Raw genomic sequence first — 19,947 nt, forward strand, 5'->3', positions numbered from 1 at the left:
TGTCCTGCTTGTCCTGACCTCTCCTTCCAGAACCATGTACGAATCAGTTAAAATGTTCTCTTTACCCAGGGCCCCTACTAAAGACTAAATGTTTACATCCCCCCCAAATTCATACGTTGGAATCCTAATCCCCACTGTGATGGTACTAAGAGGTGGGGCCTCTGGGGGAGAGTAGGGCATGAGGGCAGAGCCCTCATAAATGAGATGATCACCCTTACGAAAGAGACTCAGGAGAGCGCCCTGGCCCCTCCCAACAGGCGCGGCCACAGCAACATGGCCGTCTATGAAACAGGAAGCAGACCCTCCCTCACCAGACGCTGAGTCTGCCAGCAGTTTGATCTTGCACTTCCCAGCCTCCAGAACACTAAAAATAAATATCTGTTGATTAAGCCACCCAATCTGTGGTACTATTGCTACAACAGTCTGAACAAACTTAAGACAGCACTAAAGCTGGCTTCTAGCACTTTCCCTTGACCCCTGACCTGTAGAAATACAGCAAAAGTGAGAAGGCACTAAGCAAATCGTTTTCCTTTTCATCCCAAAACTTGACTTCCGACATGAACTAAACCATCCCTAAATCCCTATCAGTGTGTTTTGCAACTACTCTGTGGGAGTATATTACATTCTACAAAATAAATTACTCATTCTCTGATGAGAGGCCTAGACGTCTTAAGAGATTACCTTCTAGAGAAAATAAAGCTAACAACAGTAAAAACAACTGATCAGTGCTAATGAACTGATTTTCAAAAGGAAGCTACGTCACTCACTTGAAGCGGTCGCAGGTACGTCAGCGACTTCTTCCACCACTGCCCGTCACTGACGGCCTGCAGCACGGCTTTGGTGGTCGTCGTGGTGTTGGAGAGAACCTTCATGGTGGTCGCTGTGGTCCAGTGCAGAAGGTCAGCGGAGCTGCTGCCTGGAACACTCCCTTCCTCCTATGTTAAAAGGGCAAGAGACAAAATGTGTGTCGTCATAAGAACAGAGCGTGATGACGTGACTACTTAAATTATCAGACAGGAAGATAAATTGGAAAATCCATCTTTGCTGGCAATAAAAAAAAAACACGTGAAACCAAGCACTGCTGGTATATTGTACCTCCTGGAATCATTTACAAAAGAAAATTCAGCACAAGTGAAGACATCACAGTGCATCACTCATCCTAGTGCATTACTCTAATAATCACTTTCAGAAACATTTATAAGGTAAAAATGGGTTTATTTTTTTTTCCGACTGAATATCTTACCAATGAGATACACTCATGTTTGTTTCTTTGACAAGACATTTTAAAGTATTTATTATTTAGAAGAAATAAATTATTCATTTGAACAATGCTAAGTTTTACAATATCATTGCAGAGTAGGCATTAGAATACCATTTGACACAGAATAAACTGCAGATCAAATAAGTTACATATGCTGCCTCCAGGCAACTGGCCTGGGGGTGTCTCCACCCTTCTTGACCAGGTCTGGCTACTGGAATGTACAGTCCACTTCTTCTTTACAGGGTTTTGACACACTGGCAATAGCTCTCTCTCTCATACACACACACACACACACACACACACACACACAGATACTTATATTTATATTTATCTAAGGTCACTTATTCTTCTACATTATAAAACTACTACAATCTCACAAAGATGGTTTGAAAACTTCAAAAGGTTAGGGGGAGAAAGGACAGTATTTATGCACATTTCCATGATGCAGAGACAACACTGCCAGCATATATTCTCCCTTCGTGGCTGTAATCTGGGCTCAGGGATCTTTAAAACGCTTTTTATTGACATTCAGAACTGTGTACACTTAAGTGTACAGCTAGATCCATTTTAGCACAGCCACGCAATCAGCACTAAGGCTAAGCACGCAGCAGGCCAGCAGAATCCCAGACTTGCCTTGTGTTCCTTCCAGCCACCGCCACCGCCAAGACACTGTCCTGACCTACAGCAGCATAAATTACTTTTGCCCACTTTTATGCTTTATGTGAATGGAATTATGTTCTCTTGTCTGATTTCTTTCATCCAACATAAATTCATTCATATTCTTGCAAGCAGATGACAACTGCCCAACACCTTGTTAAGTGTAACGTCATTCATTACACTGCTGATGTAACAGTATCACATTGTGTGAGTATATCAGAACTCATTTATCCTTTCTTCTACTGATGAGTATTTGGGTACCCTCCAATTTGGAGCTAATCCCAATAGTGCTGCATGGAACATGCTAGTAATTATCTTTTAGTGAACACATACATTCCTTTGTATACACCTAGTAGTGGAATTACTAAGACTTAGCGTATGCCCAAACTTAATAAATAGTGCCAAACATTTCCTAAAATGGTTATACCAATTTATACTCTAACCAACAATCACAAGAGAGCTGGTTGTTCTACATCCATGCCAACACATTGCATTACATGCCTTTTTTCTTTTTAGCAGTACAAGTAGGTATGCAATGATATGTCTCTTTGTGGTTTTAATTTGCATTTCTCCAGTAGCTAATGAAGTTGAAGACCTTTTCAGGTATTTATTGGTGATCTGAGTATCCTCTTTTGTGTAGGCTCAGTTCAAGTCTTTTGCCCATTCTTCTGTTGGGTGTCAGTCTTTCTTACTCATTTGTAAAAGATCTTTATATACTCTGGACGCACATCCCTTATTAGATATATGAATTGTGAATATTTGCTTTTAGTCTGCAGATTATCTTTCCATTGTCTTAATAGTGTCTTTTAATTAATAGAAGTTCTTAAATTTTAAATTAGTCCAATTTATCAGTTGTTTTCACTTTATGATTAGTATTTTTCATATGGTATTTAAAAAATCTTTGCCTTCTACAAGGTCACAAACATGTTCTATATTTTCCATGATGTGCAATATTTTTGCTGTAAGTAAAATTCTGTTAAGATAGTGTATTACCTCTCTTAGGTGCTCACAGCACTAAATGCATACTTTTAAAGCACTTACCGTAATATATTGATATTACGATGTTTTTCGTCTGTTGACCTTCCCGGCTAGACAGTAGCTTTTCAAGGGTAGGGACTATGTTTAGTCTTACTATAAGTACGTGAAAATCCCTAATGTGTCATTTGTATCTGTAGAGATGTGTAAGGAGTCTGGTTTTAGTGCACTACTTAAATGTGTGAAGGTACATTTTCTCAAGCCTAATATGTTGTGCTTACAGTAGCTAAATGTTATTCAAATAAGATTTCATGTCACATTTTCAATTCCTGTTCAACTTTAGAATCTTCTTAATTGAGAAGGCGTACCGAATGATTTGAATGTCATCAACAAATCCAAGTATGGAACTAAAAATATAAACATGGTGAGAAATATGTCACTTAAACAGAGTGCAACTTCATTCACAGGAAAATCAAATCTAGTAAAGATATCAAAAAATGCAGGCTCTAAAACAATTATTCCATTTCATAAAATGAACCTAAACTTTACTTCTGTTCAAGATGGCTAACTCAAGAATGGAAATTTAAAACATGTGAAATTTAAACGTTTGTTTCAGAAGATAAATGAAATCCACAAGCTCAGAAATGTAACTAATAAAAGGATTTTCTGTAAAAGATCCCCCTAATGAGAATTACGAAAGAGATAGTAAAATAAAAAGCTCATTTGGACCACAGAGAAGATTTAATTTGGGGGCAGTATACCAAGATTATAGTGTAACCAGAGGCATTAATGAGGAAAATAGCTGTCTTTCAACTTCATATCATAGGAAAAGAAAAAGAGGTTTGGCAAAATTTACTCCTGAAATGATTACTGCTGGCACTTTTTATAATCATAGCTGCACACTGCTAATTAATTTAGAGTGTATAACAGCAAAAATAAATTAATCCCCCAAACCAAATCAACAACTCCCAGCATAAAATTTAACATGAAATCTCATTAATGTCAAGTGTTTTACATAGCTCAAAGGTTAAATCACTAAACACTAATAATATTTTTCAAATCCTACAATAGACACCTTTACCAAACGGGTTCACAAGAACAAGGACAGTTCCACATGGCAAGCTTGGCTTACAGAAATGATTCATGCTGACCAATTAATATAATGAATAATCTAGCTAGGAATTGCTTCTTCCCATGCCTGATAATATAAGGGTTAATTTCCGAGAAATCTGTTTGCCTACCATAAACTGAGCTGGTGGTACGATCCACTAAGTAAGGATCACAAATGGCTCAAAGTGAGTTCAACCACTAGCCCTTCTCCTCCGACATATCCTTAAATAATCCACCTGCACCTAACACAGCAAATTTTACCCTGAACTCAAAATATTATGAATGCAATCTCTGTTACCGGTGATACTACTTTTAGAAGTACGTATCAGAAGAAGCAGTAGAAAAATGCCCCATGGAGTAAATCACTCTAAAGTCTGACTCTGCTTTAATTCATCTGCTAATTAAAATGAATTCAGATATTCTTGCCTTTGGGAGTTGTGGATGCCCATACATTTCTAGTGAAATAAGTCCTTCCCCCAGAAAGCTTCATGCCCCCGCATGCGCACACACACGAACATTAAATCACACACACACCCCACATTTGTCACACTATTTCAGGGGCTTTAGGAAGCAAACCCTTCTTGAATCTTCCAGCATTCTTAGTCCTAGATTAAGAGACCGCCAGTTAGGAAACATAGAGGTACATGAAACATATTTTACTTTCTTTTTCCATGCCCAATTTTTGAATCACTTTTGATGAACAATCTTGGGTTCTAAATCTATTCACAAAATAAGTTTACTAACACATATTTCTGGCACGCGTAAGATGTTTAAGACCCAGTGCTAGGCAACAGGGTTACCATGACGATTATACTAGGGTCCCTGCTCTCAAGGAACTCACAATATATTAGAAAAGAAAGACAAATAAGGCAATCTGCCTTATTTCACCAACGAACTGAGAACTTACCAAATTGGACCCCATTCAAATATCCCTCCCTCTGTAATAACATAATTTATCCCCATCCACATCTTACCTTCCTATTTCTTTTAATTCATTCTTCATCAAATATTTGTGACATCAAACATAATAGTGACAGGCACTGTTCTAGATGTTTGAAAATAGAGCAGTGAATACAGCATGGTTCCTGCCACAAAGAGCATAAATCCCAAGAGGAGACAAGCAAGAAATAAACATAAAGGCCTGTCAGAGAAGTCTATCAGATACATGGTAAGAGCTAGGGAGAAAAAATAAAGGGGTGTATGGGTGGAGGGGATACTGTCACTGTGTATACAGAAACCAAGGACGCTTTCAATGAGGCGATGTTTGAGCAGAGATCTTAAGGAAGTTAGAGGACACGTCACCTGGATTTGGAAGAACATTCTAGGTGGACCACAGAAGCAGAAGGTGCTGGGACTGTTCATAGAACGGCAAGGCCAAGGTGACTGGAGTCTGCTGAGCACAGGGACTGTGAGTGGGGGGCTGGGGACAGGGGAGGAGAGAAGCAGGGAGTCAATCAGACAGTAGGGAAAACAGATCACGGGTGTCCTGGCAGGAGATTGTACCAAGTTCGGTTTTACCCTGAGGAAGGCGGCGCTCTGACATAGTTTTAAAGACTCGCTCTGGCTGCCTTGTTGAGCTCAGACTGCAGCAAAGGAAAGGGCAGAAGCAGGGAGACAAGTAGAACATACCACAAAGCTGTGGGTGAGACACTGCTGACTGACACCAGGGTGGCAGCAGCGGCGATGGTAAAACACTGTCCCATGGCAAGTCCACTGGGAAAGTGAAGCCATCTCGATAGACGGGGTGTGTTATGTGGGAGAAAGAGAGGAACCAAGGCTGACAGCAAGGTTTAGGGCCTAAACAGCAGGAGGGCTGGAGCTGCCATTTCCTCACATAGGAAAGACCAGAGAAAGACCACTATCCGCAAGGTGGTGGGGGGGTGCAGGGGGGGTCACACAGTGTTGAAATCGGTGGTTCAATTTTAAGGCACTGACTAGGATGTCTGTAAGAAACGTAAGTATGGATCGCTGTCAGGTCGGCAGCCGTACATACAAGTCTGCAACTCAGAAGATCAGGACCGGAGCTCCCCAGCAGGAAATCACTCACCACACAAAGCTGATATTTAAAGCCATGATAATGGGTGAGGTCATCCAGGGAGTGAGAGTAGACAGAGAAGAGGTTTAAGGGCTGACATCTGGGTCATGCAGCATTTATTTAGTTGAGGAGATGCGGAAACCAGCAAAGACAAATGCAGTAAGTGGCCAGTGAGGTCTGAATGAGACAAAGGGGATGGCCTTGAAACATGTATGTGTCCAAGGTTACTGACACATCAAACAAGACAAGAGACTGAGACCTGACCCACAATGTTAGCACAAGAGGTCACTGGTGACCCAAACACAAGCCGTTCTGGTGAATCAGCAAGTAGAGAAAGCCTCATGGGGAGTGGGCAAAAAAATCACGGATAAAAAGAAGATATGGCCACTGCTCAATGAAAGCAAAGGACTGTGTGACAAGTCCCTCAGAGCAGTACCTAGTTGACCTGCAGGATAAGTGATCAGACCACAATGCCTCCCTAAAAGTGAAAGCGAGGGGCAGCCGGATGGCTCAATTGGTCAGAGCATGCGCTCTCAACATCAAGGTTGCTGGTTTAATTCCGGCATGGGATGATGGGCTGCGTCCCCTGCAGCTAAAGATTAAAAACAGCAACTGGACGTGGAGCTGAGCTGCGCCCTCCACAACTAGACTGAAGGACAATGACTTAGAGCTGATGGGCCCTGGAAAAACACACTGTTCCCCAATATTCCCCAATAAAAATTAAAAGAAAAAAAAAGTGAAAGGGAACTTAAACCCCACGATTTCACTGTAACTAAGATAGACAACTTGAATGTATTATTTTTGGAAAAAATCCCTTGCAAGTGGATTTAAATAGCAAATCTAGATTAAAAGTAAAAACGCATTCCTTATTAAAAGTTACTGTAAAACATAAAGAAAACAAAAGATATATTAGAAATTATGGGCCCTATGAGGAATGGACAGGGTAAAAGAAAGAGGAAAAACTGAAATGCCAAGAGTGGTGCTAAAAGAGGCGGCAGCTTTGTGTGGAACGGAAATCTGTGATAGAGATTTGCCACGTCGCTCAAAATACGACTCCCACTCCTGATCATCAGGCTGTCGACTAAACAAACATGTTCTCCTGCAAGCACGCCCATGAGCAGACTATTTCCTCCTTCGGTCAGACCTCACTGAGAGAGAAACCTCAACAGCCCAACAGAAATGCAGAAACAGGTTTTCTGAATTGTGCTGGCACAGTATATCAACCAGTCCCTGATGTCACGAGAGCTGTAAACTCAGTCTCCCATAGAGAACCCTCACCAGGCCATGTTGTCCAAACACTAAATAAATAATTAAGCATCAAAACAGAAGTTCGTGAGGACCTACTGTGTTCCCAGAGGGGCTGGCGACACAACAGTCAACAAGGAAACGTCACTACTGACAAAAGTTGTGGAGAATGAGCCACAAAAAGACAATAAATTATCTAGGTCAGGAGTCCGTTTCTAACACTTTCTCCCAGGGCAACGCCAGCATGAGTATGTCCAGCTGTGCACCTAACATGCGCAGTGCGGTTCAGTCTAACATAAACACTATGTCCCCAAACGAAGGAAACAATAAACCACTGCATATGCATCCAATGACCACTATTCCACCACTGTATAAATAGTCTCTATATAATGACAAGAGCAAATGTCCAGGACACATACTATTACATGAGAAAAACAAGCTTCAAAGTAATATATGCAGTATGAATCCATTTTAGTTTTAGAAAACAAAATAATAATTGCCTAGGATACGGAAAAGAACTGTACAGAAAATCTGTCTACACTCAGGAAAAGTCTGGAAGGATATATACATATGTATGTGTGTGTGCATATATGTATATATGTATGTATGTACACACACACACACACACACACACACACACACACACACAGTTTACCTCCGGGCAGTGGGATTCTTGAAATGGGTGGAAGGAAAGAACTGACAGAGAAGAAAGAGAACTTATAATGTATTATCGATTAAATTATTTTATATTTGAAAAAAGCAGAAAGACCAAAGTTACCACTTTTCCAAGTACGTCTTATTAACAAACGTTAATACTTTCGCATAGATGTTTCACATCTCACTTTTTTTACTTTAAAGAAATAAGATATGCCAGATTACGGTGATTATCTGAACCACTGCCTCCCCTTAAATGGACTGTTAAAATAAACATTTGTACCATTTTTGAAATTACAGAAAACATTATAAGTTACAGTCAAGTTGAAGCAATGAAGTCATGTTTCAATATGATCGGTGTGCTCCAAAATACTGAGAATAGAAAAATGAATCAATAGACATTCAAATTCAATAGAATTCAACATTTTGAGGCTCAGAATTCAAATGTTGCCAGTAGCTGCCAGATGCCCCGTTCCAAAGAACTGTGAATCAAAAAAACCTGTCTAAGAGGGGACTTCCGCCAGCTTTTGTATAAAGCTGCTGGCCTAGAAAGGCAGAGAACAAAGAAGGGCCGAAAGGAACTGAGCCAAAGTCTTCTTTGGCTCCCTGTGTGTAGTTCTCATGTCCTCAGCCTTAAAATGGGGAAGGGGCTCCATGTGAAAAGCGACTATAGCACGTAGTTCTGGAGTGAAGCACCAAGGGGTTAGATTGGGGGAAACTACAAATTTACAGAAATTTTTAGATCGGGTCCGGAGAGAGAAAAATTAAACTGAATGGGATGACTCAAAATGAGCCTGCAAACCACAATTCCAAACATATGGGGAGCGGGGGTGGGGGGGAGACAATTACTAGAGCAACAGTTGTAACAAAAATCCACTCCAGATAAAATTGTTTCATTTAAAATTTCAAAATATCAACTGATGTCTTTGTGTATGCTAAATATCAGATTTAAAATCCTTTAAGAAAGAACAAGTTACCATAAAACATAAAACAAAACAAATATCATTCTATTAAGTTAATGTTTGTGGATAGCAGGAGGCAAAGTCCTAAATTCATCTTTCTGTATGTGGATATTCTTCAAGCCTAGAGTGGCATCTTGTTACTGACTTATCAATAAATATATTATAAGAGATGAAACTATAAAACTCCTAGAAAAAAAGCACAGGATCAAATATTCACAACCCTGAGTTAGGCGCATATTTCTTAAATACAGAAGGTGCTCAAAAAAATGTATATAAATTTTAAGAAAGGAAAAAACGGTATAAACTAGCATTCATTTGATTAACACCATCTTTTGAATGAACGTCATACTACACATTGCTACTGTAATTCAATTCAACTTTGAAGGTAATACATAGATAACAACTCTTAAAATGTGTACATTTTTTGGCACCCCGGTACAACACCAAAAGCACAGCAATAAAAGAAAATATTGATAAACTGGACTTCAGCAACTTTAAAAAATGTGCACTCAAAAGCCACTTACTTAGGAAAGTAACACGTCAAGTCACACACTGTATTTTCAATTCATACATCTGATAAAATACTTGTATCCAGAATAAAAGAAAGAAAGAAAAACTGTTACAGCTCTATAAGAAAACGAAAATAGCCCAGTTACAAAATGGGCAAAATATTTATAGCCATTTCACCAAAGAAGGTACAAAAATGGCAAAAAAAAAAAAAAAAAAAAAGCACATGAAAAGATGCTTATTACCATTAGTTATTTGAAAACTGTGTACCAAATGATAATGAGATACCACCCATATCCGTAAGAATCACTTTTGTCAGAAAGCCAGTCAGTAACAAGTGTAATGCTTCCCCGTGGGAAAGTGTAATGCTGCAGCCACTCTGGACAGCAACTGGCAAATGTGCAAATCTATCTATACCATGCCGTCAGTTCCGCTCCCAGGTGCCTAGACAGGAAATCACAACATACTCCCCCACAAAGACGTGCACACCAATGCTCCCAGCAACATTACTCATGGCAGAGTGACAAAGTAGAAACAACCCACACCAACAACCAGTGAGTGGAAAGAAAGGGTGGTCCATGCATTGAGATGCAGCTGCCATTTTGCTCATGTTTATTTCAATAGTTAAAATAGTTTATTCCAATCCTTTTATAAATTCAAACTAGTTCATTGCTTAGTCCATGCCCCAGTGTAATCACAAATTAGTCCAGTTGTATAAATCTGTAGCCGCTTAAAATGTCCCTAACGAGTTTTCCTCCAGTTCAAATGATTTTTTTAATGGGAACCTTGTATGTAATCCATTTCCAACTCTCATTAGATTTATCTGGGGAAAACCCCCTTGGCTAAGTGATATAACTCACACTAGCCAAACAAAATGTTACTATAACTGGTGGAATACTGTTACATCTAAAAAGCAATAGCCAACATTAATAAACTAGAAAACTGTAATTTTGGTCATTTTTCACAATGTATTTTGTGCTATTTATAAACAAACACCTTGGTCCCAGGGACAACAGCCAATACCTTCAAGCATGTAGGCCACACTTGTCCTCATTCAAATACTACTGCACAACAATTACATCTTGACTTTGCTGGGATATATAAATAAAAATCATGATTTTCACAACTGAGTAATGAAAGTCTTGGGCATTAAGCAGATTACACATACAGCCAGCTCTCATACATGAGTTATAACTGAATGTGGATATTATAACAATGGCTTCTCGTAGCTAGGCGCTGTATTGTAATGTAGTAATAGCAGCTATAATACTCTGCAATGTGCTTCATGAATCAAAGCCATGATGTGTCTGCTGAGGGTTTAGATTAGGGCTTCATGAGGTCCAGATCCATGACAACTTGATGAAAGAGGACAAAGGAAGACAGGAAAGCTTTTAAGGACTTGGGGGGGTGCGGGGGGAGAGACAATCATTTTGAATTAATTCCCTTTCCTTGCTAAGGGGACCATGTAAAGGACAGCTGCTGGTCTCCTGCATTTACTAATGAGATTCTAATGGAGCAATATGTGCCCACCTGTGGTCACACAGCATGTCCTGTTCCAAAGAAGCCACCCAGGAGCCAGGCCAACAGTTTCTAATCCATTATAGAACCAGACCATAGGAAACCCAAAAGTCACAAAGGCTTTTCATGGACTTACAAAGAAGGACGGGGCTTCAGAGTACGCTGTGGAGCCGAACTCAATAGAAACACTTTGCACTTGTATATTGAACAGGGAAATGGTACACCCTCACATTGGCCAAAACAACAGGATCCCAGCCACCACGGCACATACATGTGAGTGAAATGGGAAATCCCTTAGATTTTAGGCTAAAATCTGTCTTATAATTCATTTTTACCATGGACTAACTTGATGCAGTGGGAGTGTCCAGCTGAGCTTTATCTAACGTTTCCTAGGCATTTACTACGTGACAAGCACTCTACAGAGAGAGCAGAACACAAAGATACATTCATACTTGCAGTCACCACACAGCACCACACATCCAAGTGCTGACGCAAAGGTGTGAGAATGTGGGGGGATAAAGACGAGGGGACAATGCGAGGACGCAAAGAAAACTACAAAGAAAATGATACTTTCGACGGGAGGAGTGAGGTAATGTGGACCAGACCACAAGACAAGAAAGGCAGAGAGAAAACTCTGAGTCACACCCGTGGTGTGCAGGAGTCTACTCAGGGAATGGTGGAGACGTGAGTGTGACTGGAACACAGCGCGTATTTGGAAGGCAGGAAAAGAGATGAGGCTGGAGAGACAGAGCGGGGGATGTGGCTGGACCAAGTAGGGAGGGATCCGAGGCTCCAAAGATACAAAACTTGGGACAAAGAAGATCTCATTAAAAGTAGGTCTTCAACTAGACCTCGAATGACAGGAAAATTTGCCAACTCCTAATACAAAGCACACTTGGCAACTGTGGCCAGTGGAAGAGCTGCTCTGAATCCCATGGAGGAAACATCACGGAATTTAATGTGCTTCCACATCCAGTGAGGAAAACCGAACAGTAACTAATCAGTACAACTGGAAGTCAAAACCTGCCAAAGGACAGATGTAGCCCCACCACTCCAAGCCCCCAGAAAATCCTACGGCTTCCATCCTGAGGAAGTGCAACAACAACAACAACAACAACAACAACAACAACAACAAATCCACCATCCACAGTGCTGATGGCAGAACACAACCTTTTACTGAGTGTCTGAGCTTCTGGAACTGTGAGGTCCAGTCTGGTAGCCAGTGGTCGCATGTGGTTATTTAATTTTGACTTAACTAAATATAAAACACAATTTAAAATGTGATTCCTTAGTACATAGCCATGTTTCAAGCACTCAATAGCTCCATGTGGCCGGCCAGTGGCCACCACGCTGGCCGTGGAGATACAGAACATTTCCCTCACTGGAGAAAAGCTGAGGGGTCAGTGCTGCACTGGAGTCAGCATCACAGGAGGATTAGAGGAAAACTCCTGAAGGGCAAAAAGTCGCATTCTAACAACTTTGAGACCACTTATCACTGAACTAGGGATACACATGTACATTCAATGTTTGTCAAATTGAATTTTAATATAAAAGAAAGTTATTGAAATGGGGCAATGATACCCATTCCATAGTTTTGTCCTAACTTTCCATCAATAGATTCCGTAACTGTAGGAGACTTTCAAAAGTAACTATATAGTACACCACTACAAATCAATTTGACAAAATGGGTATAGCCAATTAAAGCAAAAGATTAATGGTGATGGAAGGAGAACTGACTCCGGGAGGTGAGCACAGAGTGTGATATATAGATGACGTTTTATAGATATATACACTTGAAACCTATATAACTTTACTAACCATTGTCACTCCAATAAATTTAATTTAAAAAACAAAGATTAGACGCAGCTCACTTATCACAACAGGTTACTACAAAATGAATGACATTTTACACTTTGTATATAAAACTTACAATTTAAATGAATCCTGTGGAAAATCAATCTATAAAGAAAATTACTATTTATTAATTAAAATTTATTGGGTGACAACAGAATAAAATTGTGTAGGTTTCAAGTGTACAATTCTGTAATAAATCGAGGATTATCATTTTTTAATCTATCTAATTAGACTATCAGGAACAGGGCTACTTTCTTTGACCTAAAGAAAAAAAATGCCAATTTTGTTGCTAGAAACAGTCAGGAAAAGTTAAATTCCATGGAGCAAACAATGACCAAGGGAAGAGAGGTGTCACTGGGTATACACTTCCTCCTTAATTGGTTCTGACAAATTTTATTCATAAGAATTTCAATGGAGAAAGGGAAAAGGGAATAAAAGCCAATCAAAAATGGGCAAGAGAATAGAACTAGCTCACAAAAGAAGACCTCTCCTGAGAGAATCCCATCTCATCAGGAATCAGAAAAATGCAAATCAAAATCACGAATACACAGAAAAGTAACAGTGCCAAGGTGCTAGAATGCAGTAAATGGAACTCGCAAACAGTGCTGTCAGCGTACAACTGGTAAAAATCACTGGAAAATCATTTGGGGATTATGGGCTAAGGTTGAACACACATCTGACAACACAGTCTTCCAGGGCGAGGTAGGTAGGCGCCAGGAGAAAGGAAGCAGCCGCCCTGGAGACGTACAAAGTGCCAAAGGAGCATTATTCTGAGCAGCCAAAACTGAAAACAAACCAATGGCAATGGATCTTAGAGCATGAACCATCATATACGCACACGGCAACTAATTTCTGTGCGGCAGTAACAGTGAATAAACGACGCTACATACATCAGCACAGATGAAACTCACAAACAAAATATGGAGCGTAACTATTTCTATAAGTAAACACAAAAACATAAAATTAAGCCCATCATATTGAGAGGGGTGTAACAGGTATTAAAATTATTTAAAACTAGAACAAATAAACACAAAGATCTGGTATTAGGAATAGTCAGGACAGGGGTGATCTCTAGTAGGAGAGGGACAGGAGAAACTAAATTGGGAGGCCGGGTGCGGGGGAGGTGAACGGGGAGGGGGGTCTTGTGGAAGAACTAGTCACGACTATTTTGTTAACTGTGTGGTAGCTTCATGGATATTTTCTTTGTGATAAGATAACTTATTGACCTGGACATTTTTTCTTTGTGTATTTTTCTAGGTGAATGTTATATTCACACACAAAAGAAAGTTTTTATAACAAGTCTCTACAGACATAAAGAAAAAGACACACACACACACACACACACACACACACACACACACACAAAATCCCTCTCATATACCAGGTTAGGCGACTCCCATTTCATTCCACTCACAGCCACCCTTTAAACACCTCCCTCCCTCTTAAGCTAACTTACCTCTGGTAGCGCTTTACTAATTAATGGTGAAACATTAATACTCTCCCCTCTTTCCCGATGGATCTGGAAATTCACTCTTTGATAAAGAATCTGAAAAAAGGAACACCATATATTATAAAGAAATTGTGTTTTTAAATTTGCCTCTCTTCACAATGTAGGCTAGACATTTAAGAAATACTCTTCTGAGAAACAAAAAATGCTATTTCACAATGAATACTTTTTAGTAACAGGCTTTCTTCAAGACGGGAACAGCTTCACAAGGATGCAACAGTTTCAGATATAAGAATCAGCTGTGAGAAAACTTATATCCAGTGCAACTAATGACTAGGATATGAAAATGGGAATTTCAGAATCTCTCCCTATATTTAACAATGTTTTCCAACAAGAGCACTATTGTCTCGTATGCAGATCTATCCTGTTATTTTAGGACATTTAGCATCTCCCCAACCAAAGGTTACTCCCCTACCATTTCCACTGGACCTCTAGCAGATAATGCCACACCGGTTTTAATTTATAGGGTTTCAATTATATTTCACATGGCCACCTCTAACAGGTTTTATTCATGACAACACTAACTTTTCCCATTATATTCAATAATTTAATTTCTAATATTATTTCCTATTTTTCTCACATCTGCTTCCTTACTCTAATAAAGCAAACAACACTGTGTTACATCCAAACATCTTCTAATCCCTTTTCACATAAGTGACAGACTGTTTTTCTTTCATAAATTAAAATTCTTATATGATTTTAAAAATGACCACAAACCATAGATCCACATACTCCACAAAATGCTCGTGGTACAATTCAAGATGTACTTTATCGGGAGCACTTACTTCCGTCTGCAGAGAGCTGCTAGCTGCCAAAAGAAGTTCAATGCTGCTCGGCGGGCAATGTGTCAGAGCAAAAGCCATGAGCTCTTGACGAGTGGCCAAGTCCTGGAAACCTTCCGACTGTCCTAACTGGCTACAAACATCCCAACTTTTAGAATAACCTGCAAAATTGGCAAGAAAAAAACAACTGATTTTCACCAGAAAAACAAAATCACCAATTTAACATGAGAAATTCAGTGGCTTTTTGCTCAGGTCTTGTGACCAAAGCAAAATCATAGTTATCAGTAATGCACAATTTTATATGAGGTGTGAAAAAAAACTACAGTGAATGCTGCTGCCGAGTGCCATCCGGAAAGGCAGGGATCTTCAATACAGGAAGCGGCGTGTTGAACCTTACGAACAGTGTGTGACAAGTTTCAATTTGTTTCGTGCAGTCAGTCGGGTGTGAGCTACGTTTGAGAGAAGGTGTGTTTTAAAGTGTGCTGAAAATCATCCTCCATCATAACAATGTGCCATGTCACACACTGCTTTTGGTATATGGCAATTTCTGTCTAATAAAAACATTAGGGTATGTTCCATCCATCTTACTCACTGGATCTGGCACAATGTGACTTCTGGCTCTTCCCCAAAGTTAAAATGATTCAGGACATGGAGGCAACCATTACAGCGCAACTAAAGACATACACGAAAGAGGACTTCCAGAACTGCTTCAGAAAGTGGCAAGCATGATGGATAAGTGTGTTTGAAGTGAAGAGGAGTATTTTGAGGGGGATTAATAGCAATGTGCCTTTTATTGTAATTTTTTTTTATTTAAACATTCACTGTATTGTTTAATCACACATCATATAACCAGAAACACATAAGGATCTAAGGTAGAAAAGAAATATTAGGCTGGTTTATTTTCCAGAAAGTTCGGCACTACTCCAGACAAGGTTTTCTGATCAACTCTGTTAAATTTTAGGTTACCTGAGAATGACTACAAATCGTCTACTGAGCTTCAGCACTGAGTAAAAAGCTGGATTATCTACATTCAGAAGACTTGAGGGTGTGGCCCATCCCTGCGGTTTAGCACTGGTGTGAGCCTGACAAAGGTCCAAGGATCACACTTCCTTTACTGCTGCACAAAGGGACAATAATAATAATGCCTTCTTCGTTGGGTTGTTGAAAGGGTTGAATAACATTTGTATTTAAAAGAATTCTGTAAACTGCAAAGTGCTAGAAACAAAAAAAACTATTCTAGACAGCTACGCACAATCACTCACTTTATAGGAGGAGAAATCCAAGGACAGTGCCAAGAACACAGTCAGCCCCTGACTCCCAGTGAAGATCTATTTCCTATACAATTTTAACACTGTGAATTCTTATAGACTTTTATTCCTCTTCGAAGGAGTTCCGGTTTGAAAGCAGGGCTTCTTTTCCCTGAGTATAAAAGCCTCAGCCTAAAATCGTTATTCTAAATGTATGAAGTAAAAATTAATCCAAGTGCCACCTTACAGGAATAAAATGAAGACAAAGCTCTCTAAATGAACAATTCTAGAGTAATACAATGTTTTCTCAGAAAAGACAATTATTCTGAACTTATGCGGTGAAACCACTGGGTTAATGTTATAGAAACAGCTCTTTAGGACAATAATTTGCTGATGCTGAGGTTATGAACCACTGAGTTTCTCCAGAGTTCTAAACGCTTGCAGAGCTGTACTGACAAAGGCCCTCTCTGCGGAAGCCAGCAGGCCGCCGGGGCGCTCTTCTCCACTGAGCCTGCACTTGGACCAGGTTTAGCAAGAATCCTGCTAAGCCAGTCTCTCGCCCTGGACAACCGACCACCTTTGGTAGCTGATCAATTCCTTATCCTTCTTCCTTGCCATCTGTGATCACCCTGGCCTGCCTTCAGCAAGACTCCCCCTCCCCTGGACGTCTCATCACAGTAATTTTCCATCTACTGACCCCCCGCCCCCCGTTCCTTAGCTGTAAATCCCAAGCTGTCTTTTCTATATTCAGAGCTCAGCTCAATCCTCTCCCCTTATTGCAAGTCTTAACATCTATTGCAAAAGTCTTGAATAAAGTCTTCCTTACTACTTTTAAAAAGTGTCGGGATAATAGTTTTTTAATAATATACATACAAAAGGTATGCAAATCATAAGTGCACAGCTCCATGAATTATCACAAAGCGAAGCACTGCGTTTTTAAACACTCACTATGATTGACAGTGGGTAAAAAGACGCGTTTGGGCTTCCACAGCTTCAGGCACAGCTACAAAAAGTAAATCATTTAGTAGAGAGACCACGATAACGCAGCATCTCATACCCACTAAAGAATGTGCCATGTTCTGTGATAGAGACATGATTCCACAATAAAGTCTGCTTATCCTCTAGGGACCTGAATTAGAATTTCAATCTGGAAAACTTTAGATTACAAACTACTTCCCAATTTCTCAACATTCATTTAAAAAACACTATGTTATCTTTTCTAAACCAATTAAAGAACAGAGATATTGACTATGTCGTCACAAATTGTAGATACTTCAAAAATTTAAATTTTTTTAGATAGCAAATACATTAAAAGGCCTTAGAGCAGTTTTACATAAAATTGTTCAAACGCATGAGACTGTATTAATAGGAAATGGAAAGCAACCAAAATCTCCGAGGAAACAGAACCCCTGAGCTCATCCCAGTACTTCTATTAGTATATAAGCACACGGCACTCATACGTATCAGAGCTCACCAGATGCCTCTCAGGTCTTATGAACACAATGTGGCTGGCTTACCATTCGGGCAAAGGGATTTCAGAACAGACCATTCCATGCCTTATCATGAACAGAGGACATGAGCAAAGTGTTAAGCAGTCGTCTACTTCACCTGTGGCCATCAGCTCCCGACAGTGCACACTGGCTGCTTTGTAGTCATGGAAACGAAGGGCTTGCTCCACGAGAAGGATAAGAACCTGCCCCTGCCTTTCTTCTGAGTTTTCACCTGTGAACACATACAAATGACGCGATGATTTCAACAGCATCAACTGCTAAAAGAGCTCATTAACAGTCTGGCAAATTAATTCAAAAATAAAAAGTAAAGATCAGACTGATTTTTAAAGATTCTAAGACAAGATGTCCCCATACCTGTGACCTTCCAATCTACTTATTAATTGAATCAGGTCTCAGTCTCCCAGACAACCGAGGACTAACAGCAGCCCCAGACGAGCCATTCCAGCCTAAGCAGGTAGAGGAAAAGTTTTCCTTCCAACAGGGACTTTAAAAATGTTGATTAAAAAAATTCATTCTTTTAATATTTTGCCCTTTGAATATTCTGTTTCTAATCATAATTAATAAACGACAAATATAAGGGGGAAAACTTAAGGCTCAAAATACCAGCATGTGTCCTACACAACTAGGTTAAGAAACAATGGCTTGAACCAGAGTGTGTGGGGGGGAGGCAGAAGAAGGGGGGGAAAATAAGAGGGCAAACTTAAGCACAAAGGGGAAACTTAAATGCAAAGTAAAACGGATGTAATTTTACAGTTTCACTGACAGTGCTAATCTTTTATTTATCATAGTGAACGTGTAGCCTCTAAAAACACATTACCAAATTGAGCTTGTGTTAACACAAAGATCTTCAATTACTTTCCCAAGAACACTTTTTAGAAGTCAGTTGGGATGTCACTTCCTTCTTTGACATCGCCACACTTTCCTCATGTAAAATACGTGTTTCAGGTGCCCCTCCTCTACGTTCCTTTACTTTTAGTTCTCTGAATACCAATTTATTGTGATTATCTTATAATGGTCTACACCCTCTACCAGAATTTAAGCTCTTGGAAGATGGGCTGCTTCCCTTGTTGAATTCTCAATATCCGGCACCAAGTCACAAACATAACAGAGGCTCAAAAATATAAATCCTCAATGAAATGGGCATAGGTTCAATGCAGAATGTAATTTTCAATTATAAGACAAATAATTCAAAGTTATAATACAAATACAATTTGTATGTTTAGGCTTAAAAAAAGAAAAAATGTGTACTTTAATGAAGTAGTAGAACCTTAAAATTATTTTCAGTATTTCCAGGAGAAAAAAAAAAAAACACAGAAAATATGTATATGGTCTTTGCATTTTTAAGCTGCAATGTGGTTTGGAAGAAAAACTAAATGTATCACAGAAAGGGTTGAATGAAACTTGATAAATATCTCCCCATGAATCTTCTTTCTGTGCTTCTAAGATTTAATAAAAATCCAAGGTAAGTATTGGCCCAAGTTAATCAAAACGTTTCTTTAAAAAAAAAAAAAAAAAAAAGATTATTCTGCACTAAGATTTATAACATTAGCAGAAGACACACTCATGTTTTAGTGTCACTAATGAAGGGGAACAGAATATTCCACCCAAAATGTACCACTTTAGAACGTGGATTGATTGAGATGAAGGCGATCAAGACCCCACAGACTCCGGAAGAGCTCTGACCTCCCCCTTCACTGCCCACACGAATTTCAATAGGGAGCCTGAACCAGGAAGAAAACTGTTATCAGAGAGAACTTTTTACATCAGAAAGACGTATGGGCACGCATAGCAAAGGCGGTTGAGCAAACATGTGCTCTCCCCATCTCCTGTGAATCGTCTTCCTTCCCTTTGAAGCCCAAACCCCTACTCCCCTCTCCTTAGCTCAGGAAAGTATCTAAGCCTCAACTGAATGCCTTTGAATCTTGTATCTTCTTGGGGCTCCTGTAGGCATTAAATTAGTTTTTCTCCTCTTCATCTGTCTTACATCCAATTATTAGACCAACCAAAGAACCTAAAAGGGAAGAAGGGAAATTTTTTCCAACACTACACTAACATGTAATATGAGAACTGGAACAACATAAATGTTTATTAATAATAAATGCACATATCACACTTAATGTAA

The 19,947-nt window shown here is 39.5% G+C and overlaps 1 protein-coding gene across 2 annotated transcripts in view; it reads right to left on the reverse strand.

The window, feature by feature from the left end:
- Positions 1 to 19,947, reverse strand: part of NBAS (NBAS subunit of NRZ tethering complex) — a 269,220-nt gene that overhangs the window by 103,723 nt on the left and 145,550 nt on the right. For both annotated transcript variants that reach the window (XM_019751941.2, XM_074331709.1), the window contains 4 exons: positions 17,923 to 18,036; positions 15,071 to 15,228; positions 14,235 to 14,324; positions 768 to 935 (listed from right to left, as the gene is read on the reverse strand). In XM_019751941.2, the coding sequence (XP_019607500.2) occupies positions 768 to 935; positions 14,235 to 14,324; positions 15,071 to 15,228; positions 17,923 to 18,036 (530 nt within the window). The remainder of the gene's footprint in view (positions 1 to 767; positions 936 to 14,234; positions 14,325 to 15,070; positions 15,229 to 17,922; positions 18,037 to 19,947) is intronic.

The sequence above is a fragment of the Rhinolophus sinicus genome, linkage group LG05 (genome assembly GCF_036562045.2).
Source record: "Rhinolophus sinicus isolate RSC01 linkage group LG05, ASM3656204v1, whole genome shotgun sequence".
Classification (NCBI taxonomy): Eukaryota; Metazoa; Chordata; class Mammalia; order Chiroptera; family Rhinolophidae; genus Rhinolophus; species Rhinolophus sinicus.